General features: G+C 40.3%; 1 protein-coding gene across 1 annotated transcript in view; it reads left to right on the top strand.

Annotated features, from left to right (window-relative positions):
- Window positions 1-26,899, top strand: part of slc49a4 (solute carrier family 49 member 4) — a 69,457-nt gene that overhangs the window by 11,086 nt on the left and 31,472 nt on the right. The window contains exons 3-5 of the mRNA XM_042494088.1: window positions 9,517-9,788; window positions 12,888-13,017; window positions 21,907-22,015. Of these exons, the coding sequence (XP_042350022.1) occupies window positions 9,517-9,788; window positions 12,888-13,017; window positions 21,907-22,015 (511 nt within the window). The remainder of the gene's footprint in view (window positions 1-9,516; window positions 9,789-12,887; window positions 13,018-21,906; window positions 22,016-26,899) is intronic.

Raw genomic sequence — 26,899 nt, 5'->3', positions numbered from 1 at the left:
CAAAGCACAGCACGCTAAGCATGTGGGCATACTTTGTACATGGCTATTTGGCAAGTGGGCTGCATTTATACAGGGCTTTTCTCATCTTAGTGACCACTCAAAGTGCTTTATGCTACAGGCATTATTCACCCCACTCACACACACATTCATACACTGGTGACTGAGACTGCTAGTCAAGGTCGTCATGAGTAATTTTAGCTTCGCGGACCTTCTTAATGGTAGACAACCACTCTTCTTCCTGAGCCACAGGGCTGCTATCAATTGCAAGATGCTTTCACTGTAAAGGTGAAATAGAACCAAATAGAAACAGGGCTGCTAAGTGACACCACTTCCTCGACTTGTTGGATAGTCAGAAGTAGACATTTTGAGTATTGTTTTTTTAAAGCACTTTTCATACACACAAACTGTAAGACAAAGTGCTTCATACAATAGAAAGATGAAGGAAAATAAATAAATAAGTAAATAAAAAAGTAAATGAATAAAAGGCTCAAACTGTAAGTGGTAGAATAAAGATAACAGCGCAAAATAAAATAAAAATAATTATGTTAAAAACAATAAAATAATATAAGTAGTAAAACTATGAAACAGACTAATAAATTGTCAGTAGATAAATAAAGTTCAAATAAAGGCCAAACTTAAAAAAATGCTTATGCTTATCATGTTATATATCAGTAGCTTCCCCAACATTGTTTAGTAGTCAAACTGACAAATTTCTCAGCATCAGTGAAGCTTCAGTGCAGCACAAATACCATCATCTCCTCCTGCGTGTGTGAAGTCTAACCCCTCTCAAATCCAGTTATACAAGAGCATCTTGCTTTTCTTTCTTGGTGCTGGCTGACCTCAAGGTGTGCAGCCCCGGTCAGAGCTGTCTGCTGTTTTTTGCATGATGAGGACAACCTTTCACAGCCATGACCTTCAGCTCTTTAGCATTCAGAGTGGAAAACATGATTGCACAGAGAAAGCCCAGATAACATGATCATACAGCAAATGTTAGCTCTGACACAGTTCAGCCTAATTTGCATCTTAAATGTAATAGGTCACAACTCTTGAAGCCATGTTTTAATGGATGACATGGTGGATTATCACAGTGAAGAGCAGGCTGATAGAATCACGCAGCTCCCTGGATCACCAGTAGATGTCACTCTTTGCTTTGCAGTAGTGGAGATGAACCAGTATCAGACTGTGAGGGCTTTTGTTTAGAGACCTGTGTTTGCGGCTGTGTGTGTGTGTGTGTGTGTTGGCTCTCATAAACAAGATATTTTTGTCATATCAGAAGTATTGGTTTAGATAACCTGAAAGACAGAGAGGGGCCCTTACTGTCATGCCTGTCTGGCTCCAGAATTTTGAATGTGTGGAGTTCAAGGGCATTTGTAAAGAGCGATCAAACAGTTTCCTGCTCTCCCTGATCAGAAGACAAGTGGCGACAGTTTTCAGGTTTAGAAGTTCCCTCGACAGCCTCCTGCGGATCTGTGTTTGTTCCACGTGTCGTTTCATGTCTGATAGGTGATTATTTTCTGTCTTATGACATCCTCTTGAGAAAATAAACCACCTCTTTGTTTTAAGATCCTTTTCAGGAAATCAAAGGCGGTTGTGGAAGTTCCTTTCTTTTGTAACCGGCAACAGTCACGTTTGAAAAGTGTTTTGTTTTGTGAAGTTCAGATAAGGAGACGGCACTGTTGCATCAGTGGACGTTGATTAGACCTTGCTGTGATTAGGTCTGCTCTCAAATCAGAGACATTTTTACCCTCCTTATTCTCTGTTTTCACGCATTCACTCGCCCTTTCGGTCTCCCCGCATCCGTCTCTCTTGTGCTTTTAAACACAGACCAGCTGTGATTAGTAAGTGTCTATCAGTGAGATCTCAGACTCACTCAGACACCGTCTGATTGGCCATCAGAACACATTGTGGGTCCCGCAGCAGGCTGTCCTATTACTGTGACCATTGCTGTGCTGTCATTTTGGAGACAGAATTGGCCTGGCCCTTTTTGTGATGGCAGAATTGGGTCTGTCAGCCCTGGCGGACCCGAGGCAGCCGGGATGATTTCGCCACAGTGCTGACTTCTTTGTCTCATCCTCGATCAGATTCCGTCTGACAGGGTTCATCAATACGGATTAACTTAATCATCCAGCTGAGAAAAGTCGCTCCCTTCTCTTTCTTTCCTCCTCCTACCCCCCATGTGACCGCTCATACTCATGTAACTCACCATCCGTCCTCATCACCTGCCACATTAAAGGCAATTTTGGTAGTCACATCAATCCTGCGAGCGTATAGACAGTAGGACTGGGGACTGAACTTCAGTAAATCACTGACCAAACTTTGTAATGCAAACTCTCTGAAGTTGTGAAGTTTTGAAAGTCATGCAACTCCGTTGTGTGATAGGCGTGAACTTTTCCAGTCACTTTCATGTCAGCTCATCAAAATTTTTGCAAAAATCATGTCTATTTTGTAGAGCCCGATGGATACTGGATTTTTGGGGTCGATGTCAATAACGGGGAGTAAAAATAATAAATAAATCCAATTATAAAGTAGGCCGGGGGCCAGTCACAGCAGCCCCATATGTGTTTCTGGGATTATGGGACATTTCTCTGATTTTAGGACAATTTTAGGACTTCAGCACATTTCTAGGATTTTAGCACTTTAGCACATTTTTTAGGATTTTTGGACATCTCTTGAATTTTAGGCCATCTCTTGAATTTTAGACCATTTCTTGAATTTTAGGACATCTCTTGAATTTTAGGACATTAAACATAAGGTCATGACGTGATAACATGAAAGACAGAATCTTTGGCTTTCTGTTGCAAAAAGAATAAATGCTCTAGCTACTATGGTTGTTACTGTAAATCTATTTAAATGGGATCATGCAAACACAGCCTCCCATGGCTGTCCCGGGAGGTCCGTTTTTAAAGGTTGAAACACTGAAACACAAATAAAAAAAGACAAATGCACAATTTTGTCTTTTAATATGAGGTCACACTAGTTCACAGTTGTTGTTTGAATTGATGCTGTAGTGCTGGCACATTGTTTTAAAATTGTTTGCTCTGATAATCAGTTTTTGGACTCTCTTAATCAGAGTGTTGGGTTTGTAATAATCTTTGTGTCTAATGAGAAGATACAGTACAGCCGGCGGACCAGTCTGCTATCTGGACCCTTCCCAGGTCTAAATGAGACTGTAATCACAGGACGGGCTCCACAACCCGCCAGGTGGGCGTGGTGTCCGTTCCATCTCAATTTGGCACAAAAAAACAGCACATGCTGCGTATGCTGACTTGAATCAATGAGTTTTGTGCAGCAGGTATACAAATACCATGTTTTTTCAAAGACATAGATTAATAAAAAGTATGTATTTCCCATGGCTTGTTGTGTTTGAATCCAAATAGAAAGGTACTTCACTGTCTCTGCCAGCACTTATAAGATTAAATTAAACTTTACTTCAGCATCTCCACCTCCTGCTGCTGATTTGCTGTCAGCTTATTGAGGTTCAACATCGTACCTGCAGCCTGCACTCCATTAAAGTGGGTTTCTCTGCCCTTAAATACAAGTGACAGGCCTTCACAAGTGTTTTAGTTTGGGGTAAACGACAAAAAGGCATCGGAACACAGCACAAGAAAATTGATGTTGATCCAGGTTTTAAAGGGTTAAGCTGATGATTGACATACTGGATACTAAAAAGAGTAGTTCAAAAAGATTTTTTGGTTCTTTGGTTCGCCCGTCCCTAGTGAACAGCTGCATCAGTGAGTAGAGGCGCGTCTTTAACCTAAATCATGTGATTGTTAGTTAAAAAGAAAACCATAATAACAGATGGTGTGTTATGATTATCTACATGCTGAATTCAGAATGACATTGGGAGTTTGACTCTGGATAATGTGGGGGACAAGTTTGTCTCTCTTGTCTTCAGCGACTCGTATTAAGATGAAGAGGGAAATAGCGGTGTGGTAGTTGCAGCCATGTCCCGACACTGGGTTCATCCCTCAGTTGCTGAGGTAACAGAAATCAGAGAGAGGCTGGATGTGGAGGAGTCAAAGACGTGTCGTTTGAGGACGCCTACCCTCAGTTAAACATATCCAAAACAAGGAACATGATAATTGATTTTAGAAGACGTGCACACACACACACACACACACACACACACACACACAAAGTCAAACCCAGTAAGAGTCAGACAGGAATGTGTGCAATCTCACAAATATCTCTGGACAGTTATTGACTCAAAATTGAACCTTGAAGCAGACAGTTAAGCCTTGTGCAAAACATCAGGGTTTGTTTTGTTCCTGGAAACTGTCTTATCCCGCAGGGGCTGGTTGGCACATTTCACACACTTTTCATTCTTTATTTTTTTGATAATTTTGGCTCTGTTCACACATATGGCATAAAGTTTGGCAAGAGTGTGTATTTTTGTTTAATCTCTGAATTTCCAGCTCAGCTCCTACAATAAATCTAAAATTCACTGTGGAAACTAAATTGCTACATTCATACTGTTAAAAGCAAAAAATGCATCATTTAAACCCATTCAAACTGCAGTTTTTGACCCCACAGCCATCAAAGCTTAAAAACATGCATTGTATTATTTCTGTGTGTCATACTGGGCTTTTGCCTTAAAATTTGTAATTTTTACTATTTTCCACCTGATGAGGTCTTTTTTTTCTTTTACCAGATTTGGCATATGGAGAAAATACGTACATGCTATTTCCACTACGTGCACTGTCACAGTCAATGTTGCTGTGATAATCAAAATATTTAAAAATGAATATGTGATATTTATGATTAGGACTGATGTTGCTTTTAAAAAAACTCTATAAAAGTAGAAAATAATATTAATATATAATATTTTTTAAAGCATGATTTTCAAAAGCGCATTTTGTGCGCAAAGCAATACAAATGTTTGTAATATTAAAGCGAGCCCTAAGAGTTAATTCCACCTTGATAAAACCATCTATCATGCGTGATTTAACAAATTTTGTCTTTTGTCAAGAACAGAAACCCAGTGTGCCTGTACACCAGACAGTTATAGTGGATCACCGGCTCAATTTTAAATAACCCTTAATTCCAGTTTCTTCTTTCGCGATGAAGATTCATGGTCCCAATATGGAGAAGAAAACAATAAGCTCTGTTCCAGCGGCTGTCAATCAGATGAAATAGTCATAGCAACTTTGCACAAATGCTTCTGAAAAAATGTGTATTTATATATTTATTTATTCATTATGCCTCGGCACCAGCAATAGCCACGATACACGATATCTCAAAAAGCCTTTAGGGAATTCTTTCAGATTTGGCCCAGACAATTCCATTGAAGGATGAACTGATGAGATTTTGGTGGTGATATGTCAAAGGTCAAGGTCACTGTGACCTTATTCTTGATAACATAATATCTCAAGAACACCTGGAGGGAGTTTCTTCAAATTTGGCACAGGCATTTGAGTGGACTCTGCGATGAACTGATTAGATTTTGGTGGTCAAAGGTCAAGGTCACTGTGACCTTGCATCTGTGTCATTGCAATGAACACAATATCTACAAATGGCCTTGAAGGACTTACTAGAACTTACTAGAATCTGGTGGTTAAATTCAAGGTCACTGTGACCTCCTACAATATGTTTTTGGCCCTAACTCAAGAAATCATACACCCAGATTTCACACAAATGTTTAACCGGATGGGATCAAGATGGAGAGGTCAAAGGTCAACTGCGGCATAATAATGTTTTGTACGAACACTTTCTGGCCATTACTCAATTTCATAACTCAGAAACAGCAGAAGAGACATTTGGTCAGATACTGAATAAGTGACTCGAATCTTTGGTGTCCTCGAAACTGTGCTGATTGAATAGATCTTCTGTGCTGCTGTAGGGAAGATGTGTATAAGGCACCCACGTTTTCACAGACATGGATGTAAACTGTAAGTGCAACTTGACTTTTGCGTAGAGGTTTTGGAGGAGGAGGATTTGTTCTTCTAGTTGTACTTTACTGGTTAAGTGATTATTGGAGTCCTGTTGGTTTACTGTAAAACAAATTTACCTACAGGTACAAATAAAATAACCTGAACGTGATGTGTGAGCCAACGCAGATAATCATACCTGAAAACATGATAATGCTAAAATCATGTGTACATAGAGATGAATTAACAGGTTATTTTGTTAAACATGAACACACCATGCTAGTGTGTAACATACTCATAGACTTATCATGGAAAATCACACTAATCTGTAGTGCAGCGCTTGAAAACTCTTGAAGCTAATGGAGCGTTAATTGAGACTGAAATACTACATCTTCAGCGAAGGAAGGATTGGGCCGACTAAAAAGTAAGAGCCTCAGAGTATTTCAGGAGGTGCTGGTGTGTAGGTTGGGATGTTAGCAGGTCTGGGATGTGGGAAGGAGATACAGGGTGAACACATTATTCTCCAATCAATCTGTCACTGACCGCTGCATTTATCTGTGAAGCCCAGAGGAGGCAGTGTTAAAACGAGTGAGAGGGCAGAGAAGTGTGAGCACACAGAAGAGTGAGACTGACTGGAACATGGCTGCTTTAAGTCTGAAGAGTTTGCTTCTTGATACGTAGGGCCGGGTATTGAACCTCAATCCGTTTTTGGAAATGTCCTAGGATTTTAGGATTATTCTAGGATTGTAGGACATTTCTAGGGTTTTAGGACATTAATCGGATTTTAAGACATTGCTAGGATTTTAGACTATTGCTATAGTTTTAGGATGTTTCTAGGATTTTAGGATGTTTTTAGAATTTTAAGACGTTTCTAGGATTTTAGGACATGTCTAGGATTTCGGGATATTTCTACAATTTTAGTACATTTCTAGGATTTATGGACATTAATTGGATTTTTGGAAATTGGCAGGATTTTAGGACATTTCTTTACTTAAAAAAAAAAAAACTTTTCTAGGATTTTAAGACATTGTTAGAATTTTAGGCTGTTTCTAGAATTTTAGGACATTTCTAGGACTTTAGGATATTTCCACGGTTTTAGGACATTCAAATATTAAACATTTTATTTTGGAAAAAATGTTCATAGTTCTCAGGTTAAAGTATCGATTTTGTATCGGTATCAATATCAAAACTTGATGTCAGCACTGAGTCCCATTTGAGTAGTTGTCATCCCACCTTGGTGAATTTTCCAAATTAATGGCTGGGCAATGATGGATGCCAAAAGCCTGACAGTTATTTCTCTCAGCAAGTCTCTAAACAGTTTCAAAAATCATATGAACTAAGATAATATTAGGGTCATGACACCCTTCTCATATGGCCTTAGTTCTGAACTTATTTTCAAATGTATTATACTTTCCTAATTAGTGATATGTCATTCAGATTGGTATGAAGAAGTCCTGAAAAGTTTTAAAGTTAACTTAATTAAATCCATTTTCTCCCTCCAGCCTGCACTCACTTATGTTGAATAAGAATCAGCAGGGACTCTTAGCTGTCAAAAATATAATCTAGAGCGCAAAAATACAGACTCTTTCTGAATACCATAAATTAGCTCAAGATCTCTCCTCCTTGTCGTCTTTCTTGCTCGTCGTTTTCTCACTCTGCCTTTTTCCTCTCACCTTCCACGCTGTCGTCAATTCTCCCGGCTGAGCCGTCTAACACGACTCTGAATGGACAGTGTCTTTGTCGAGCTCAGACAATCAGCCGTGTGCTGTCTCTGGTGGCTGGCTGTCTCAGGCAGACGGTTGTCGGGGGGTGGTGGTGTTGAGGGTCTGGTGTCATCAGGGGACATCTCAGAGCACATCTGTCTCGCACAGCTCAGTGTGAAGGTGCACAAGTGAGACGACACAGTGACTTGGACTCTCAGTGGCAGGTCGTTACGTACGTCCCCAGAGATAATTACACCTTGTTTTCATTCCTTTGCTTGTCATTATTCCACCAGATATTTATAGCAAAAGCTTCATTACCCCATGTCTTTATTTTAACTTAAGTAATACACTGATGTCAGGCTCACTGCCACAGCCATGTTTGATTGTCTTACACAGCAGGAGATTCTCAACTTACATTGCTTGGGGGGGGGGACAGGAGGCCAGGGGCCAGTCACAGCAGCTCATACATAAATGGATCTAAGATTTCAGGATGTTTCTAGGATTTTAGGTAATTTCTACGAATTTAGGACATTACTCGGATGTTAGGACCTCTCTCAATTGGATTTTAGGGTTGTTTCTAGGATTTTTAGGACATCAATCAGATTTTTGGATGTTTCTAGAAATTTTGGACATTTCTCAGATTTTACGACATTGTCAGGATTTTAGGACATTTCTAGGATTTTAGAATGTTTCTAAGATTTTAGGACATTTCTAGGATTTTAGAATGTTTCTAAGATTTTAGGACATTTCTAGAATTTCAAGACTTTTCTAGGATTTTAGGACATTAGGGGCTTAGCAAGGACCTCTGTCGGGGGGTGCAGGTCCACTTGCACTTTTTTTTGATAAACAAACTATATTTTGATGCTGTTTTATGGACTTGGTACCTTATGTAAACTAAAAATCCAAAAGCAATTTCTAGTGTGAATCACTTTAATTTTTATTGTGGATTAGAAAATGGTTGTGTGGCCACCGAACACTCTATTAGGGGCCACATTTGGCCTGCAGGCTGTAAGTTAAGTATCACTGCGATACAGTATAGGAACCTCACAAACGAAGAAAGAGAAGAAGAAGAAAGACAATTGCAAAAGTGACTGTGAAATGATATTGAATGCAACACATTTTCCTGTAAAATCCGCCATAAAGAAATGACAGTTTATTTTATGGATTTTTAAAGGTGTCACAGTCCTCCAAACGTGCAACAGCTGGCAGCTGAAAACTCACATATGGTCAGGGACAATGTAAATTTAAATATCTATTTTCATTAATTTATTGATTGAAGCTTTTCAAGGTCAGTGTGGATGCACACAGTCCTGACTCAACTCTTTCAAAGAAAGACTGAACTTCACTCCAGTGACAAAAAGCTAGTCTGGGAAACGAGATGAATCAGTGAGCTGTTATATTTGCTCTGTCAGATAACATCCATTACCGTCTGTCTCCTCCCAAGCAGCGCTAAAACATTGATCCAATTTTTTCTGGGAAAGGGGTATAAATGAAAGCAGTCTGGCTTAGTATTACCGGCACTAATTTAGTGATTAAGTTTTGTTATTATTATTAATTAATAATAATAAAAATGTCCCATTATCGGTCAGTAATTTGTCTGACAGATATATATTGTGCATCCCTTGTACTTTTTTTTGCTTTTATTGTTGATTATGTGTTTCTGCATTCTCTTTTTTCTTGCTGTTTTATGTTGCGCACCACAAAGCCCTTTTATTAACTGTGAGCACTTTGGAACATCTGTTTTGAAAAATCTGTTCCCTATGCTGTGGAAAATAATTTCTTTAAAAGAGTCCATCACAAGATTAAAATATGTGATATTTACTGTTCAAAACAAGGCGCAGCACAGATGTCTAAGCCTACTATCACACTGCTTTTTTGTGATTTTATTTTTTTCTTTGTTGTTTTTAGTGAAGAATTCAAACTATTTCTTTCTGTTTCCATCACAGGTTGATACACGGAGGTCAGTTTCTGAACGGTTTAGCCGGCCCCACCGTTATGAGCGCTGGCCCCTTCCTCTCCACCACATGGTTCGCACCTGACCAAAGAGCCACTGCAACAGCTGTGGCATCGCTCTTCTGCTACCTGGGAGGCGCTGCTTCCTTCGTAATAGGACCTCTGGTTGTGCCGGCCCCCAACGACACCCTGACAGGAACCACAATGTCAGCAGCAGTTTCCGACAGCTCCATCCGAGACAGGATCCAGCTGGTTTTGTATGCAGGTACTAGCATCAAGCGAGAACCTCTGAGGGCACGGAGGATCGATAGCACATCATTTCGAACATCATGTCAGCCCGTCAAGGGACACAAATACAATCAGGCGAGGGAATTCAAGAAACGCCAAAAAAAACCCAATTATAATGTTCATAACCGCCCCTCTGAAAAATAGATTGCTGGGACTGTTATGCTTAACTGATTCAGAAAATTAAAAGCACGCTGAAAAGAGAAACAAGCATACTGTAATGGATTGAAGCTGCGGCTTTTGTTTAACCTAAGGTGGTATTGTTATTAATTTTTAAAGGATAAAGCAGACACCTTTTGTGAACAGAAAGTTTTGGAGGTCATTAAAGAAAAATTCAAATGACAGATCAACGTGAATGTAACTCTGTCAGGGAGTAATAGGCAGCTGCTGCTGGATAAATCCATATGTGAGTAAAGAAAAGGATGCATGGACAGTGGAGCTTTTAGGAAATAACCACACTGCAAATTGTCTTGCTTCTCCAGGAGAAAAAGTTGAGAACCAAAGCTGTGTCAGCCTGCACGATTGTGTGAAACTGACTTGGTTTATATGCATTAAATTTTCTCTTTTTTGGGGCTCTTATTCCAAAAAATGACAATACTCCTACTAAGCTGCTTACATGAATAATTAAAATGAATATACCACTAACATCCCTGTTTACATACAGCCATGCATACCCTGATTAATGTGCCTTTACATGTCATTTTTTCACATCAAAATCTGGAAAAGTGGAACCAATGGAGCGCCTTGTGCCATTTTGCTTCCTTGCATCAACACAGAAAACACTGACTTGATGCACTCCGCCCACTCAAACACCGATACAAACCAGTACTCCCCCTCAGCAGCATAATGCACCATGCCACATCGTAAAAACTACTATTTATTTTATTTATAAAGGAGGAATGTGCGGTGAGAATGTGCACACTTCGCGTGTTCAAGATGGACGAGATGGAACGAGTTGAGAGATAGATAACCTTCTCCCTGTAAATAATCTTTGTATGTAATCTGGTGAAGCACTTTATGAAGTCAGTTTTTCAGCTGCACTATGAATGAATCATTGATCATCCTTCTGACGTTCATTAAAAATAATGATTGAGATTTTACCACAACAGTGGTTTGCAGAAACGCGATAAATTAGTGGATGTTACAAATATCCACAGCCTTGTGTAATGACAGCTGCTCTGGCACTGTCAGAGAAAGTTGCAGATACAACACAGTCAGTGAAATTGCACTTAATTCTCTGTGTTTCTCATTGATAGGCAAAGGGTTGTTTAAGTGCAATTTGCACCATTTTATGGTGAACTATGTGTGTGGAAATTAGGCCTTCTATTTATGCACACAGTGCCACAATGACCAAGATCAAGACAGAATCAGGGGCAAACACAGCTTTATGAATTTGATGAAAAGAATGCGTATGCATATTTCTGCCTTTGTGCGTACACACAGTTTTAGAGGTTTTTGCATGAAACGTTAAACTTTGGTTACGGTTTGGTCTTTTGTTAAGATATTCAAAAATAAGGCACGTACATCCTGTAGTGGTGGCTGGATCCAAGATAAACCAAAATGTTAAAAGGTAGAGGTCCACACATCTGGGAGTTCCCCTTAAAGGATTTTATTCTGCGAAATAAGTGATGTTTCGAGCCAAAAAGCTCTTCCTCAGACTTATAAGTTTTCTAATATGTCGCCATCTTAAATACATGTCAACAATCACATGAATTAAAAAACTGAGGTCATTCAATCTTGGGCTAGGTAGTAAATACAAATATATAAATACATAAAACATAGTGAGAATAAATATTGTATAAACATTTTTTTTAAATCTTCAAAAAAGCACACACTCGTCTCTGTATAACAAAAGTATTTGTGTAGATAAGTAACTGTGTCTATGCATCATGACATACACAGAATATATGCAAAAAATATATTTGACAATCGATATGAAGATTCAATAACTGTATTGCCCCTGGTGTGCGGACCATCTTTTCACATTTTGGTTATTTGTTAACACAACAACAGCATTTTGGGGGCCTGAAAATGCAAACTGTTGAAACTGGGTTCCAGATATGAAAACACTACCGCTTCTGTTGCCATGTAAACTGGCAATGCGCAGATCCTGTGAGAACAGTGACATCACGGCCACACTTTGCGCCTGGTGCTTTTCTATGGTGTGTCATTACAAAGTTACACTGCCGACTACTGGCCTGGCATGCATACTACAGCATTTGGTTGTTTTTGTGAATACTTTTACATGATAATTGTTCTCATAATGCAGATTTTCTTTCTTTTAAATGCAAAGGAAAGACTTCCATTTTTAGTAGGGCCATTCTCATCTAATTGTGGCCTTAGTCAAATCTACACACAGTTTTATGCATCTGCCCCCTGGTGTCCAAATTCCCCAGATCCCAATCCGATTGAGTATTTGTGGGACATGCCGCTACTGTACCTCACAACCAAAACAACTCAAAGGACCTCCCGCCAACTCCTTGGTGTCAGACACCACAGGACATCTCCCCAGAGATGCTGTGTCCATGCCTCAGAGGGTCAGAGCTAAGTCCGACACAAGGATGTCCGGATGTGCATTGGGCGTACCAGCATGTGCCACAAATGCTCGATCAGATTGGAAGCAGTTTTTATGGTGTGGCATGTGCTGCTCGTCATCAGGTAGTGCTGTTGGCATGAGGGCGGGTACATGGTCTGCATCAGTGTTTGGGTGGTTGGAGCGTGTCAGTTGGCATCCATATGGATACCAGAATTTGAGGTTTTTAGCAGGACATTGCATTGTAGCAAAATGATCAGTGTTATTCTGTTCATCAGCCAGTCGTTTTGTTGTTTTAGCTGATCTGGTTATATGTCATGCTTAGTTCTGTATGTTGCCTTGTTTTCTTTGTCTGTCTTTGGAAATTTTTCGCCAGTTTCCGTCATTAGTCACTACTGTTTTACACTTTGTTTTGTTTATTGCACCAGTTAAAATCCAGGGATGATTTCAGAGGACTTTTAGATGTCACAGAGACATATAATGATACTGTCTTACCTATGAAATAACATGTATGTCTCTTTTATCTGTGTTGCTGTGCTCCGGCAGAGTTGGCTGCGGTTGCTGCGCTTTTTGCAGCCGTCCTGCTCTATTTCCCATCACGCCCACCGATGCCTCCCAGTGTGGCTGCTGCAAGCCAGAGGCTCAGTTACAGGAGCAGCATCTGCAGACTCCTAAGGTAAAACCACACACACACACACACACAGACACACACACACACACACACACACACACACACACAAACAGCTGAGCATACCGCCAAAATAATCTGAAAGACAAATACTATCTGACACCTTTTGTTGAGACATATCTTTCAGTACATTATTCAGTATGCCGAACTTCATGTGTCCTTGAGTTAACTCTGGTGTGGACGTGTAAAGAAAGTGAAACTTCAGAGCTGCATTTGAGATTAGTTTCAGGTGCTGTTCCGTGCTACGACATCGGCCTCAAACGGAGCAGTCAAGAGCATATTTCTGCAGCACCTTCAATGCTCTCTAACCGCTGTGTCTACAAATCCATTAGGTCTAGTTTGGTTTCTTATTTGCTGATGCATTGCGCGCGTCTTGTCATGGAAAGTTAAAGTGACAGAATCTCGCGCTGGAGAGGGATGTGGAATCTTAATGAAGGGGTCTGCCACTCACCATCTGCTCGGGCTGTTATCAAAGAAACCCCAGCCCTCCCTCTAGATTAATTACTGAGCTATAATATACTGGTTACTTGTGAAATACTACATCATCCTCTGCATCTGTAGCATCAGGGTCAGTCGTCGATGTATTCTCAAGACACTACTGATGCATGTGGTTAGAAGGAGATGGTCTGTTATGATAAGGTCCTCCTGCAGGGTTTGTGCAGTCATGAAAAACATGGAAAAATCATGGAATTTTCAAATAGCAATTTCTAGGCTTGGAACAGTTTTGGAAAACTAATTATACTCTGAAAGTTTTGAAAAAAAATCATGGAAACTGCTTTCAAAAAACTGTGTCATGGCACATGTTGTGTTTAAGGACCATCAGAAATTTGAAAATCCAAAGGGTAATTTCTTTTTTTACAGTTTCTGTCTACAATAAATTTTGTAATACTGGTGAATTAAAAAAAAAACATGCTATCCAAATCCAAGATATGTTTTCTTTTGTGAAAAAATCGTCAAAATGTTTTCTTTAAATATCATCAAAAATGTAAAAAAAAAAAAAAAAAAAAAAAAAGTAAAAACATTTCCTTTAAAATCGCTAAACATTTTTAAAGAAAAAAAGGTTTTCTTTAAAAAATGTCTGTAAAATAAATACAAAATACAGCCTTTTAAATCCCTAAGCCAAAATAAAATACATACACCTCCTCAGTGCTTAAAATGTTATTTGACATGCTTCCCCCTGTTTGCACCACCCCCTCCCATCTCTTAAATTACGTACAGGCCCTAAGATATATTTAAATATGCACTTCCAATCCTGTGCTGTGTTCTTTATATTTTTGATAATCTATATATATTTTTCAAAAATCTATTACATAGTTATGGAAAAGAACCGATAAGAAGTATCAGTGGTTGTTTCAGAGAATGTATGGTCTTGACAATTTGACTCAAATTCATGGAGAAGTCCTGGAAATTTATAGGTAAAAATGCGATGAATCCTCCCCCTTAATCTCAGTAGTGGGATGCCTTTATTGATGTTTTCATCACCTTTGTCTCTTTCCTCCCTGAGAAGAAGCTAAGAGGAAATCTAGAGACAATGATTGAATCACACTCCGCTGTAACATTGCAACAACCTCATCACGACACCGCAGCCGTCTCGCTTTCCACCAGGGCAATATTTATCCTCCAGGCCATGAGGAAAGAGCATATTGCCTGAGGAGCGAGTCCTTTTGCCTGGCTTGTGGAGGAATGATGCCCGTGGCAGTGGCCAGGGATTAAAGGGTTGGAGGAGGGAGAGGAAAAGCTGGGCGACGGCAGCCGGGAGTTGGCCTAGCTTTATTGGCTCCTCTCGGTTCCCTGCAGAAAGAAATAGCCTCACTACAGTGCCATGCTTTCTGCAGGCGTGTGACCAGCACAGAGAGGCTTAACTCCCTGTAAGAGCTCCCTCAGATAGATGACAGGGGCCAGCCTGATAGCAACCTAATGCATAGTTTTGGACATATGCGCACACACACACGGACACACGGACACACGGAGCGGCCAAGTTAACTAGGCCATCCAGCTGAGAGGTTTCTGTTCCACTTGTGATAGGCCGCCTTCCAGTGACCTGTTTTGGCGACGTGTTGTATCTCGGTCCAGCAGCGTCCAGCCTTTGAATTCTCCCACAGGGACCAGACAGGGAGCAGGAGAATTAAGTTTAGAGTCTTTCCATCCTCGCGAGTGATTTACAGGTGGTAGACAAAATAATGTAAACAGTTTTGGGAAGGAATGAAACTCTAAATAGCCACTAAGTAATATTAGATATTAAAAATTGATCAACTCACTCTGTACATGATGGAAGAGGTTGCTTGTAATGACAACCCACAGAGGATAATTACTAACTTTGCAGCTCCTCTGAGCTTTTTTTTTAGCTTTTTTAGCTTAAAGTGTTGGTTTTACAGCAATTGGTAACTTATTAAGATAACTTTTTGTCATGTTTGCTTCAGCTGTCACTACAGCTGCGGCTGCTGGTCAGACTCGAACCAGAAGCCACTGTGGCTTGGACATACAGCCTCTGAACATGGGGCACGCTCAACCGACTGAACTACCCGTTGCCCCGGGTCACAGACTTTTTACAGCTAAAAAGTACACTAAAATATGTTTCTGAAAATGCTTGAGGAAAGAAATAGACAATGCAGTAACAGAATATTGATTCATATTTGACCAGCACTGCCTAGTTTGACAGTTTGAGAACAGTTCATAAGCAGTGATTGACATGGACAGCTGCATGAGAGACTCATCTGCTCTGATTGGTTGTTAGCCTTCAGCCACAGTAATACGATGTCCACAACACTCTGCAACTCAGACAAAAAAAATCACATTCTGCCTTTCTGCTGCTGCTTTAGTATACTGCTAAAATAAGACATATTGCTTCAGAATTAAAAAAATATATATATTAATATTTTCCAACAGTCTTTTATTGGACAAATTGAGCCTTTAACTGAACACGAACAGCACCAATAAAAAAGAGAAGTTATGTTCAAAAGTGCAGTTTTCTACTTTCAACAAAGTCCAGATATACCAAAGTGCAGCACTTTTACAGTGGTTTGCATCTTTTCTTTTATGTTTATTGCTTAAGTTGACTTTGAAATGACAGTAAAAAACTATACTTGTCATCAAGTATAGTAACTAGAGCTACTTTGTAGCTCTAGTTACTATCAGCCCTGATACAGAACAGGCAGATTTGATCGGTTTGTGTCTGGAGGAGCTGACATCCTGCAAACATTTCATGTCCTCCACAATGACAGCAGGTGGTCGCCAACTAGTCAGTTAGTCGGTCTGATACATATCCATTGACGTAACTGCTCATCCATTTAGCCTGTCAGGGTCTGAGTGTTGGTTAATGATCTTCAGCTTGATGAGTGCTTCCAGCTGTTCACATCTGCTTCCACAGCAGCAGTCTAATTAGGAGCCTGAATGTCTCTGCACGAGATGTGAAGTTATCATTGTATTCTGATCTCGGTGTGAGGGAATACTGAACAGCCCAGAGCCCGAGTATCGATGACCCCCCCTCCACAGTTATACTCACTTTAAGCTTTGAAAGTTGTCATGTTGATGCATTGATCTCCAGCCGGGTCTGCCAAGGACAAATGGCACTTAGCTGATGACGCCGCCAGCTTTGAGACTTCTTCAGGAATATTTCATCAACAGCAGGAAAGGAAAAAGTCCTCTCTCTTACACAGTAGTTCACGTCTGCTCGCTCACATTTGGTTATCTAAATAAGCTCCTGGACGAGGAAGAAGGTGCATGGATATTGATTTCCTGCCGTTATGGCAAGGTTAATGAAAGGGTTGCTGGGAGGAAGGCAGAGAGGGTGCTCCATCACGGAGCTTTTATGACTGTCCCTCCATACTCTCCCCAAGGCCAAGTAGCTTCATACCGCTTAGGACAAGACGGGCCTGCAGCAGGGAGACAGGCTGTGTTTGTTTTTCTGTGGATTCAAAGCATCCTGCGAATAAAAATGATTCATTGTCTGAAGTGCAGCAGTGTCAAGAAAAAGGAAAGGGTGTGCATGTTCACAGCAGCAGAGCTTTTTGCCTTACAAGTTATGTGTCTAGGGACACGTTCTCCGTATAGTTTGAAACTCAAAGACTGATGTAAAGTGTTTGTGTGAACTTTATCTGTCTGAGTGTTAAAACCAATGACTGTAGATGATCTCCACTTCCCCCCACTGTACAAACATGAAGACAAAAATATTGCAGATATGGCCACTGCCATCTTGCGCTGGTGACATCATAATGAAACCATGCAGGGTTCCTGAAATCCGGAAATCCTGAAATCCTGAAATTTCACTAGGATGAACAGTATAAGACGGAATTGAACTTTACTTTGAGGATTTCTAAATACCCTGATATACCTCGATACTACCCAAGCCCTCCGTAATAAGAATATACGTATATGCCATTCATTTATTAATTTCACCACACTTTCGGAGTGCAGAGTGTACTCTAGGCACAGACAGAGCAGCAAAACATCAGGCAAAGTAAAAGTGAAATGTAACCATTCATTGAGCACTGGCTCTAGAAGTTTGTTTTTACTCGCCTCTACAGCAGCTGCTCCCCTCTTAACTCATCATAAACTCACTTCATTTAAACTTGACAGAAAAAAAATAAAACTCACCCAAACTGCCCTGCTAGTAATCTAGTTAGTGAGTCTGCTGTCCCAACAATAACCAGCTCCAGTTTGGTAGAAATAAATCCTTAATTCACCAAGTTAGATGTAAAAAAACCATGCTGTTATTCCCCATGGTTTCTCTCTGCCTGCTGGCTGCCGGCTGTTTACAGTCCTGTAACTTCTCTCTTCACCACTACATGTCGCTGTGTCTTTCAGCTCAGCTGCCTGTTCCACCAGTAGAGACCAGAGACTGAGCTCTGGTGGTGCGTGCTGTGCACTACATACAATACATTTAACAGAAAGAGGAGTGCCTGTATTGATGGTGGTATTTTAAAAAATACCTTTAGGAATTCTAAATGCCCTGCTATACTGTAATACTGTGATACCGCCCAAGCCTAACACTCATACAGCTTTCATAGGAATGAGCAGGCCCCTCCTCTACCGCTGTATCCAGTTTGCTTCGCACATCCATGATTTGAAGCCATAGCAGGGGTGCAGGAGGCCCAAGGTGTTCTCCAGATGTCCCCTCGTAATAGCGCTCAGGATGCTGCCTGCATTATTATGAACAAGGTGGAGGGAGAATAAATGCCCGAGTTAAACAGTGTCCGTAAACCAAAAAGAGGAGAGCAGGAAAACAAACCAATCTATGGATCTGCTGCCTGCTCTGCCAGCCGCGTCTCATTTGTCAGACGCCCAGTGATTCTAATCATATTGTTTGGGTTGAGGAGGTGGCTCTGATTTAAATCAGCATGCCACCTCATTGGGCGAAGGTGATTAGCGTGGGTGTTCCAAGTGATTGTAATTGGGTTGCATGTGATTGGAGAGGTGCCATATACCCTAAAGAGGTGAGCTCCGTGTGTACACTGGAGATGCATACATAATGAGGTGTAGGGAGGAGGCTTTTTATTTTTTCCCTGTTGATCACAGTGAGTTGATGAGATATTAGCAGACAGCTCATATCAGAGCCTGCAGCACAATATCTGTAGCCTAAAGCCATTTATCACAGCTGGGAGATGGTGCTGGTTTTTATCTCTTATTTGTACAGTGTGATTTCAGCTGATAATGTGATAAGCAGCTGTCAGTTGACAATACACTTTGGTGGTATTGAAGAGATAAGCAGATTTATGAGTTGGTCAGTGGACAGACAAGTAGTCAGCGACAGTTGAAAAAATGCCAAATATTCTCTGGTTTTAGCTTTTCAAATGTGAACAATGGCTGCGTTTTAGACAATTTGCAGGCTCGCCAGGATTCACAGGAATGGGCTGAATTTGAATGAATTGCTGCAGTCGCAACATCTCAAAATCCTGGAGGGACTGCATAACATGCCAAAACGTCGCACCAGTCCTGCCCATGATCCTGTCCTGCTGGGTGTCCCTGTTACATAGATCTTGATTTGGGGTTGTTACTACCTCTGCTGCCAGCTGAAAGGCAAGAAAACTGTGTCGTCACTTTTTCGTGATCGTACATTCATACAGATCAACGAGGCGGCATAAAAGTGCAATATTCCTACCTTGAACAGGCACTGTAAAAGGGCAATTGCTAGAGGAAATACATTTTACAATTTTACCTCAAAGGATTTAATGGGATTAAAATTGTATTCAGATATATCTCCTAAAGCTTTATTGTCGCATTGAAACTTGTCTTTGGCTTCATATACACTTAAAAACTTAACAGACAATTATACACACAAAAAACATTCATACACTTAAAAAAACGTATGGGTTAGAATACATGAGATAAAAACAATACATAGGTAATAAATATATGGGCCATATGGATGGGATGAAAGTGCCAGCAATTAATGCATATCTCCAAAAGACATCATGACAAACCACAGCAGTCACTAATATCTAATAATGTGTTTAGTAAGATGACAGAGGACAGGAAAAGATGGAAACAGTGTATTTTGCATACTTTGCTTCAAATAAACATGGGGAAAAAATGCATTTTACTCCTCACTTTACACATTTTGCGTTATCACATCACCTTTATTGTACACAGTTTCTTAATAAATGTTTTTGCCTGAACTCTGCCAACATGATATCATATATTACCTTAAGTAAAAGCACCTTTCTTTAAAAAAAGGTTTCTGTGTGAAATTTCTACCTGTAACAGCTTTGTATTTAATAGCCTTGAGGTTCTATAATAAATACACATTATGATATTGCTTTGAGGTGTAAAGCAGATATCAGGGCACTATTTTCCATTCACGTTTTATCGCTTCTTGCTGTACATGTATTACCATCATCCATATCATGAAGGGGACATTTTAAAAGTATGAAAAAAACATGGTTTTATGCTGTTTCATCTTGGTTATCTGTAAAACTGCAGCTCATTTAAGGATTTGTGCATTTCCAAACACACCGCACTCTGTTGAGTTAAGCAGTTTTGTGTGAAGCATTTAGAATGTTTTAAATAATTATATGTGTATAGCTTTAGACTGTACAGACTGTAGACTGAGTTTAAAGGGCAAGTTGCCCTCTGTGAAACCTCACAGCTTTATTCTAGCAGCCTTGGCCGCTGTGTTCAGGTAGCTGCTTATCTCTCTGTCGCTGCGCTCTGCACAAGGATAGATCTTCTGCTGTGACAGTAGCAGGGAGACGAGCCAGAGCTCTCTCTCTCTCTGTGTGTGTGTGTGTGTGTGTGTGTGTGTGTGTGTGTGTGTGCGTGCGTGCGTGCGTGCGTGCGTGCGTGCGTGCGTGCGTGCGTGCGTGCGTGCGTGCGTGCGTGCGTGTGGTGACAGTATACTATGGTCTAGTAAAAAGACGTGGAGTTGATGGCAGACCTCCAAACACCAGTGAACAAAAGGGTGAAGGAGACATTTCATTATTCCACTGTTTCCTCTCCGGCCTGCACTGTCAGGATGTACAGTAGACTGTAATACTTGGAGGACATTTTATTGCAGGCTTGTAACTATCCTTTATCAAGGCCCTTTCCCACATGCAGTTTACCCCATATTCAGGGACATATGTGCTGCTAATTTCCCTCTTCAAAACCTCGTAACATTTCAGGGAAAAAAGTCGGTATTGCTGTGTGGTAAATGTAAGCAGTGACATTGCTGGGAAAAGCTCGGGTTATATCCGACCGACGACAGACGCTTTTACGTTCAGTAAGCAATTTAAAAACTAAACTTCGCTGATGACTATTTGAATCTCGACATTTTTACAGTTTAGCAGTTACTCTAATGCGTCCATGGGTGTTAGAATACATTACAAGAACATCGGCACTTTGCAAAAATAGCTCCTCGCCCGTCAAGTTTCCTGAAATGATAAAAGATATGTTACGCCATGCACACATACATCCGATCTCGCCCCATCTTCTTCTAAAATCACAAGCAGTGCCTGGAAGTTATCACAGTAATTTACCGGTAACTATCGACGTTTTCTCACATTAATTTTGGACTATGTCCAGTGAATTAGGTGCGGACATGGTTCATGGTTAGCCTTTGAGGAAAAATAATTACATGTGCATCACGTGGGTGCAAGGCTATCAAAAACCAGTGTACATTGCTGCAGTGGCCACAGGTTCAATTTCAGCCTGTGGCCCTTTGCTGCATGTCATCCCCCCTCTCTCCCCCTGCCCAAAAATAAACTCAAAAAAAATAAAAGCACACACTGAGGAGAAAAAGATAAAGCAAGCAATTCAGTGGGCCACTTCACAAGGACTACACCCAAACAAAACAGTGGAGGACATGATTTACAAAAATGTTTATTAAAGTGCAAAACAACTAACCTTTCGATGTGCACTGCGTCTTCATCTGTCAAAAATGGTAAAACGAAAGAAAAAACTTTTCTTTTTTTTTTCACCTAACAAAGATCAGAGGCAGAAATACTGTATGTTCAAATTATTTGAGGGAAAAACAGGATGTAGTGGCTGCCTCATTAAATTTACACGACGATCTGCCTATTTAATGTTTAATTTGAGCAAACTGCTACATGTTAAACAGAAAAAATGTCATGTAATGATTGATGTGCTGTGAACTTTATATCAGTCCCCAAATTGATTCAGCTGTTTGAGAAGTAAAGATCTTTTTATGCAGCGGACAGCGACAGTCTGCCTAAAAAATGACATTAATCTGATTTTAAGAAATTTGTGAGTGTAGTAATAAAACAATCAACCCAATTTTCACAGAACATCATATCCAGGACATATTTTGCATCAGGTTATGCATGAACACACCTGATCATAGAACTTATCCATATTCATATTTTTGGGAGAATTTGTACACAAACAATTAGCTTGTAAGACAACCACGTGAATCTCTAATGTGTCTGATGTTTCCTCCTGTAGCAACCTGCGGTTCCTGATGATTGCGCTGGCCTATGCCGTCCCCACAGGCGTGATTGCTGGCTGGTCAGGAGTCCTTGACATGGTCCTTACACCAGCCAAAGTCAGCCAGGTAGGCAGCAAGCGCATGCACACACACACACACACACACACACGCACACACACACACACACACACACACACACACACACACACACACACACACAGAATAACGCATCAACTTAATCTTGTCAATTCATCAGATTTTAACAAGGACACGTGTCAGTAAACCAAGGTCACTAACAACACTGAATGCAGTGACTGTGGGGAGGCATTTTTTTCAGTGCACATTTTGCCAAAAAAATAAAGTTTCTGTGAAGGACTCTTCTAAACATTCCCTTAAAAAGGTGCAATCCTTAAATCCTCCAGACTGGATGAGCTCATATTATCTAGCTTTCATCTTGGTTACCCTTTAGGTGGATATCTTGCAGCCAAAGTACGAAAGAAAAGCTGTGTCTGGACAATATCCAGAGAATTACTTGCAAACGATGTCTGGAGCTGCACTACACATAAAGTAGTTCTCACCTACTTGAAACAGGGTTCATACAAGGTAATGAAAAACAAATAAAAAGAAGTTATCGATTATCTGTATCTTATCGGCCACAAGAAGCTGGAAATTATCCGCTTATCGTATCGGTTGAAATAATCATTATCGTGCATCACTGGTTATGATATCTTCATATCTCACTTAGGCGTCAAAGGGAACCTTTAAGCTTGACAGAAATAGTGATTTTATGTATATCGTGATATATATCGATATCGACTGATTTGAAAAAAATCAAAAATCAAAGACTTTTTTCCATATCCCCCAACCCTAGGTTTTCATCAGTCATGTAATGGAAATGTTATCAACACACCCTCGAGGGGAATTCTCCTGGCAATGACTGCTCTGTTCACACGTGGCTAGATACGTTCAAGGTTGCAGTGCATTAGTGAAAGGGGCTAGAGATCTTATATTTCCGCACACACACACACACAAAAGCAATAGAAGTAGCTTTACCATGCTACCATGTTGTTCGTCTGAATTCGTCAGACGAACATGGTGAATGGCTGGTAAGACTTCAAATACCTCTCAGAAACTTGTAATTTCTCCTGAGATTGACACCTCTTATTGTCCAGGTGGTGCTCTTTAACGTCAATGCACAGAAAGCACGCATTGCATTTTAAAGCAGACCTGAAATACTGAAGATGTTGAAGGATAATTAACCCCGAGGCTCCTGCACAAACATGAGAAGTCTATTTCAGTGTAGACAGGCCTCCAGACAGCTGAACTTTGCTGCAGTGGTTTATTAACTCGCTCTTACCCTCTGGTGAATACACTTAAGTTCAAAAACACAGTCTGTCCCTCACCTTACAAAGGTGGTTATGTCATGTTTCAACGAACCTAAAAATAAGAAGGAAAATTATCATTTTTTCTTTGTCTGTTTTCCACTCATTAAAGTCCAGATGAAATCGCATTTTGAAAGTATCCATCTTCAGCATACTGATGCATTTCTGAGTGAAACAATATAGGCAGGCAGATGTAACATTTGGAGGAATTTGATTAGATTGTGGAAAAGTGTGTGTGTCATACCAGTGAGGGTGGAAAAGGTGGAAAAGTAGTATCCGTTAGGAAGACAGAGACAAAGTCCGTCATAGGCTCCATGTAATGTTAGTTTCTGAAGTGGTCCATTTTAAAATGCCTTGAGCATATTCTGGAGCTGTCACAGATATCGCTTTCCTCCAGGTCAATAAATTCAAGCCAGTTGGCCGAAACCACAATACTTTGGGGGAAATAGCAACACACTGATGAAGAATGCTGTTGCTAGCTGACGAAGTTAACCCTGAGGTCTGAGCAAATGAGTTTTTTCCTTTTTTTCCCCCCAAAAATATGGGGAGAAGGCAACGAGCAACTTAACAAAACATGGCCCAAAAAATTAGCAAAAAATAAATAAATATATGTATATATAGAAAATGACCTAAAAATGTCTAAAAATGAAAAACATATGTGTATTTATTTTATTTTTTATTTTCTGTAGCATAATTGTAAATATAAAACTATAATAATTATAATTACAGTTTTCTGGACATTTTTCGCTATTTATATATTTTTTGAAAAATGTCTAATAATCCTCCCCTCTTTTTAAAAAATATTTTTAGGTCATTTTCTTGTCATCTTTTGTCATCTTTATGGCTGTGGCTCGTCTTGAGGTGCAAGAACTATCTGGATCTACATTCTAGATCTACACTCTACACTCACGTCCTGTTAAATAGGTGCAGGATATGACCGAGGACGTGACCTATAAAGAGTTAAAAAGACATTTTTATGTTATCTCATCTTTAAAACTCCTCAGAGCTTCTGTCCATCTTTTGTTAAGAGCCCAATCAGTTTGCAATTCACCATTTGCATTCCTGCTCGCCATCTTCAGTCTGAGACAGACCGGAGAGGAAGACGAGTCGAGTGGGGCTGAGAGTGTGGTGCAAGTTTAGAGAAAAAGCTCTGTATAGTTTGCATCTTCCAGGTCCCGACACAGCAGTATGTCAAAAGACAAAGACAGAATCTTTTCAAGGTTATCATCAGACAGGTGCTGCCGGAGAGGAGATCACACAGCGGAGAGCGAAGGATGAGACGCTCCTCGTCACACCTCTATCTTTAAACCTCAGTGAAGAGGCAGCAGAGCGCATACCAAATTGTTCTTAGATTTCATTTATTCTCAAAAGATTTTTCTCTCTTCCAAATTTCTTTTATCCATGCTAGTTAAGAAGATAAAAAGTGTGTTAAGTATGAAAGGGTGTTGCAATGAGGTGAGCTATGTTACAGGATATCCCCTGAGTGCCGAACTTTGAGCTTTAAAAAGAAATGAAACAAGATAGACGTGCATCTAAACATGGCGAGGCGGAGGAGTTCTTGTGCAGCAGAAGATTTCAGAAATTTGTGATTGTTCTTCAGGCATGAAGATGTTTGTTCTTAACGTCGAGTCGAACAGAGGAAGAGCAAACACTGCGTCTTCTTTTTGTTTAAGCTTGCTATGAACCCGCAGACCCAAATCGCAGCTTTAACTCATCCTGTTTTCCTTTCTGCTCTAAGCTTTGTTGATTCAGCCAGATCCAAAAACAGCGCAGAAAGATGCTGTTCAGGGAGAGAAATGAGCATTTCATACAAACACAAGATGTGATGTATATATATAGACCTGTTTCTTCTTTCTATCTCTAAACTTCCATGTATTTTCATTAGAGTTTTTGTGCCCTGTTCCCTCGCTCTGCTTATTATCTTTCTCTCATCCATGAAAAATGTTACTGAGTCTCTGGTAATTTAAAGTATGCAGTCAGAGCCTCAGGCCAAGGTACAGTGCATCGATAGCAAAAGAGCAATTATATACTTTCTATTAATGTCCTCATGCTTTCTATTAATTTGTTCATTTGGGTGAAAATGAAAGGTTACATGCAGGTGTGCTCAAAAACAAATGTGGTATTCATTTCTTTTGGTAATAATTGCTACATTGCACCTCTGCCAGTGCTCTCCGGTGTATGCAAACTGTCAGTCTGTTATGATATGAAGTGCACCCACAATAGTTAGCGCTATCTATGCAGAGCAGATCCTGCTCCAAATGGGCATGATGAAAGTATGCTCATATTTTGCCTAAGTGCACCACTCACATCCTGTCACGCTCCCCTCACAGACCACATCTGGGTCTGATGTAATGTGTCCCACCGACGTGCCAGCTCCCAGCCATTGTGGTTTATGTCGCTGTCCGCAGGGAGACCCAATAACGATGTGTAAAATAAGAATTTGGCCGATAGCTGATACTGTTACCAGTGTTTTTGTTGCTGATGTTTGTTGTAACTCTTTCGCACAAAAATTAGCATGTGTATGCAGGTTTTACAAACATTAAACATAGGCAATAGGCTGCATTCCCACTTCTAGTGAACACAGTGCTGCAGTCTGCCTTTCTGTCATCTTTTATGTGTGTGTGGGTTATTTTGTTGGTGTGTCCGTACAACATCATGGACAAGCAGGAAAACAGGTAAACAGTAGACAGCAGTAGAAAGGAAACTTTTTAGTGGTTTCTTCTCTTTATTATTATTTATCTCTAACTATCTTTCAAACTCAGTACAGTCTAACTTGGAATAATGTTTTAGCGCTGCTTAGGAGGAGATGGATGGTAATTAGTGTTGGCACTTCATTGCGTCTTGCTGATTAAGGAGCTGAAATTTCCGTGTTCATCCAGGTCTTGTGTTCCCATCAGTGCCAATCAGAGGCAGAGGCGATAAAATCCCGTGTCTACTGCAGGGTCATTTGACCCGGGTGTGACTGCTTATCGGATGCATTCTCAGTGCATTAAAAAAACAGATGTTAGCGGGTGTTGGCAGTTTTTTTTTTGTGCAGTGGGAATGAGGCTTTGTTGTTATCTATTCCAACATGGATTTGTTGTTCAAAATGAAGCAGAAAAAAAGTAGTGTGCCTCCTTTAGCACATCATGAGTTTGTTTACTGCATCCTTTTGTCCTGAAAGCATTTCTCTGTTTGTGTCAAACAGGTTTAATGTTTTCCCCGAGACACCGGGGAGCCGTTATACTGTGTGTCAAATAACCTTGGAAGTTGGTGGTCAGAACTGAGAACGACGTCTCTCCTTAGAGATGACAATGTTGCAGTTCAACAAGTTGGAAAACTTGAATTTTGTTAACATTACCAGTTCTAGCCAGGCTAGCCAAGCTGTGTTTTGTGCATCAGACAGACACTGTAGCAACATGGCCCCAGATAGACGTCTGACAGGACTGTGTATACGACTGATTTAGTGGGACAGAATTGCTAATAAACCATAAATACCTGCAGTTCTAACTAATATCCATGCGTGTGCCAGCCTTATTGGATTTTGAGGTTGAACTTTGTGAGGTTTTTCAGACTTTCCAAATCAGACAACTGACTTCAAGGGGTGTTCCAGTTGAAATTTCCCACTGGCAACTCAGAAATTCAGACT

This window comes from Plectropomus leopardus, chromosome 10, assembly GCF_008729295.1.
Source record: "Plectropomus leopardus isolate mb chromosome 10, YSFRI_Pleo_2.0, whole genome shotgun sequence".
Taxonomy (NCBI): Eukaryota; Metazoa; Chordata; class Actinopteri; order Perciformes; family Serranidae; genus Plectropomus; species Plectropomus leopardus.
This window is presented reverse-complemented; position numbering and strand designations above follow the sequence as displayed.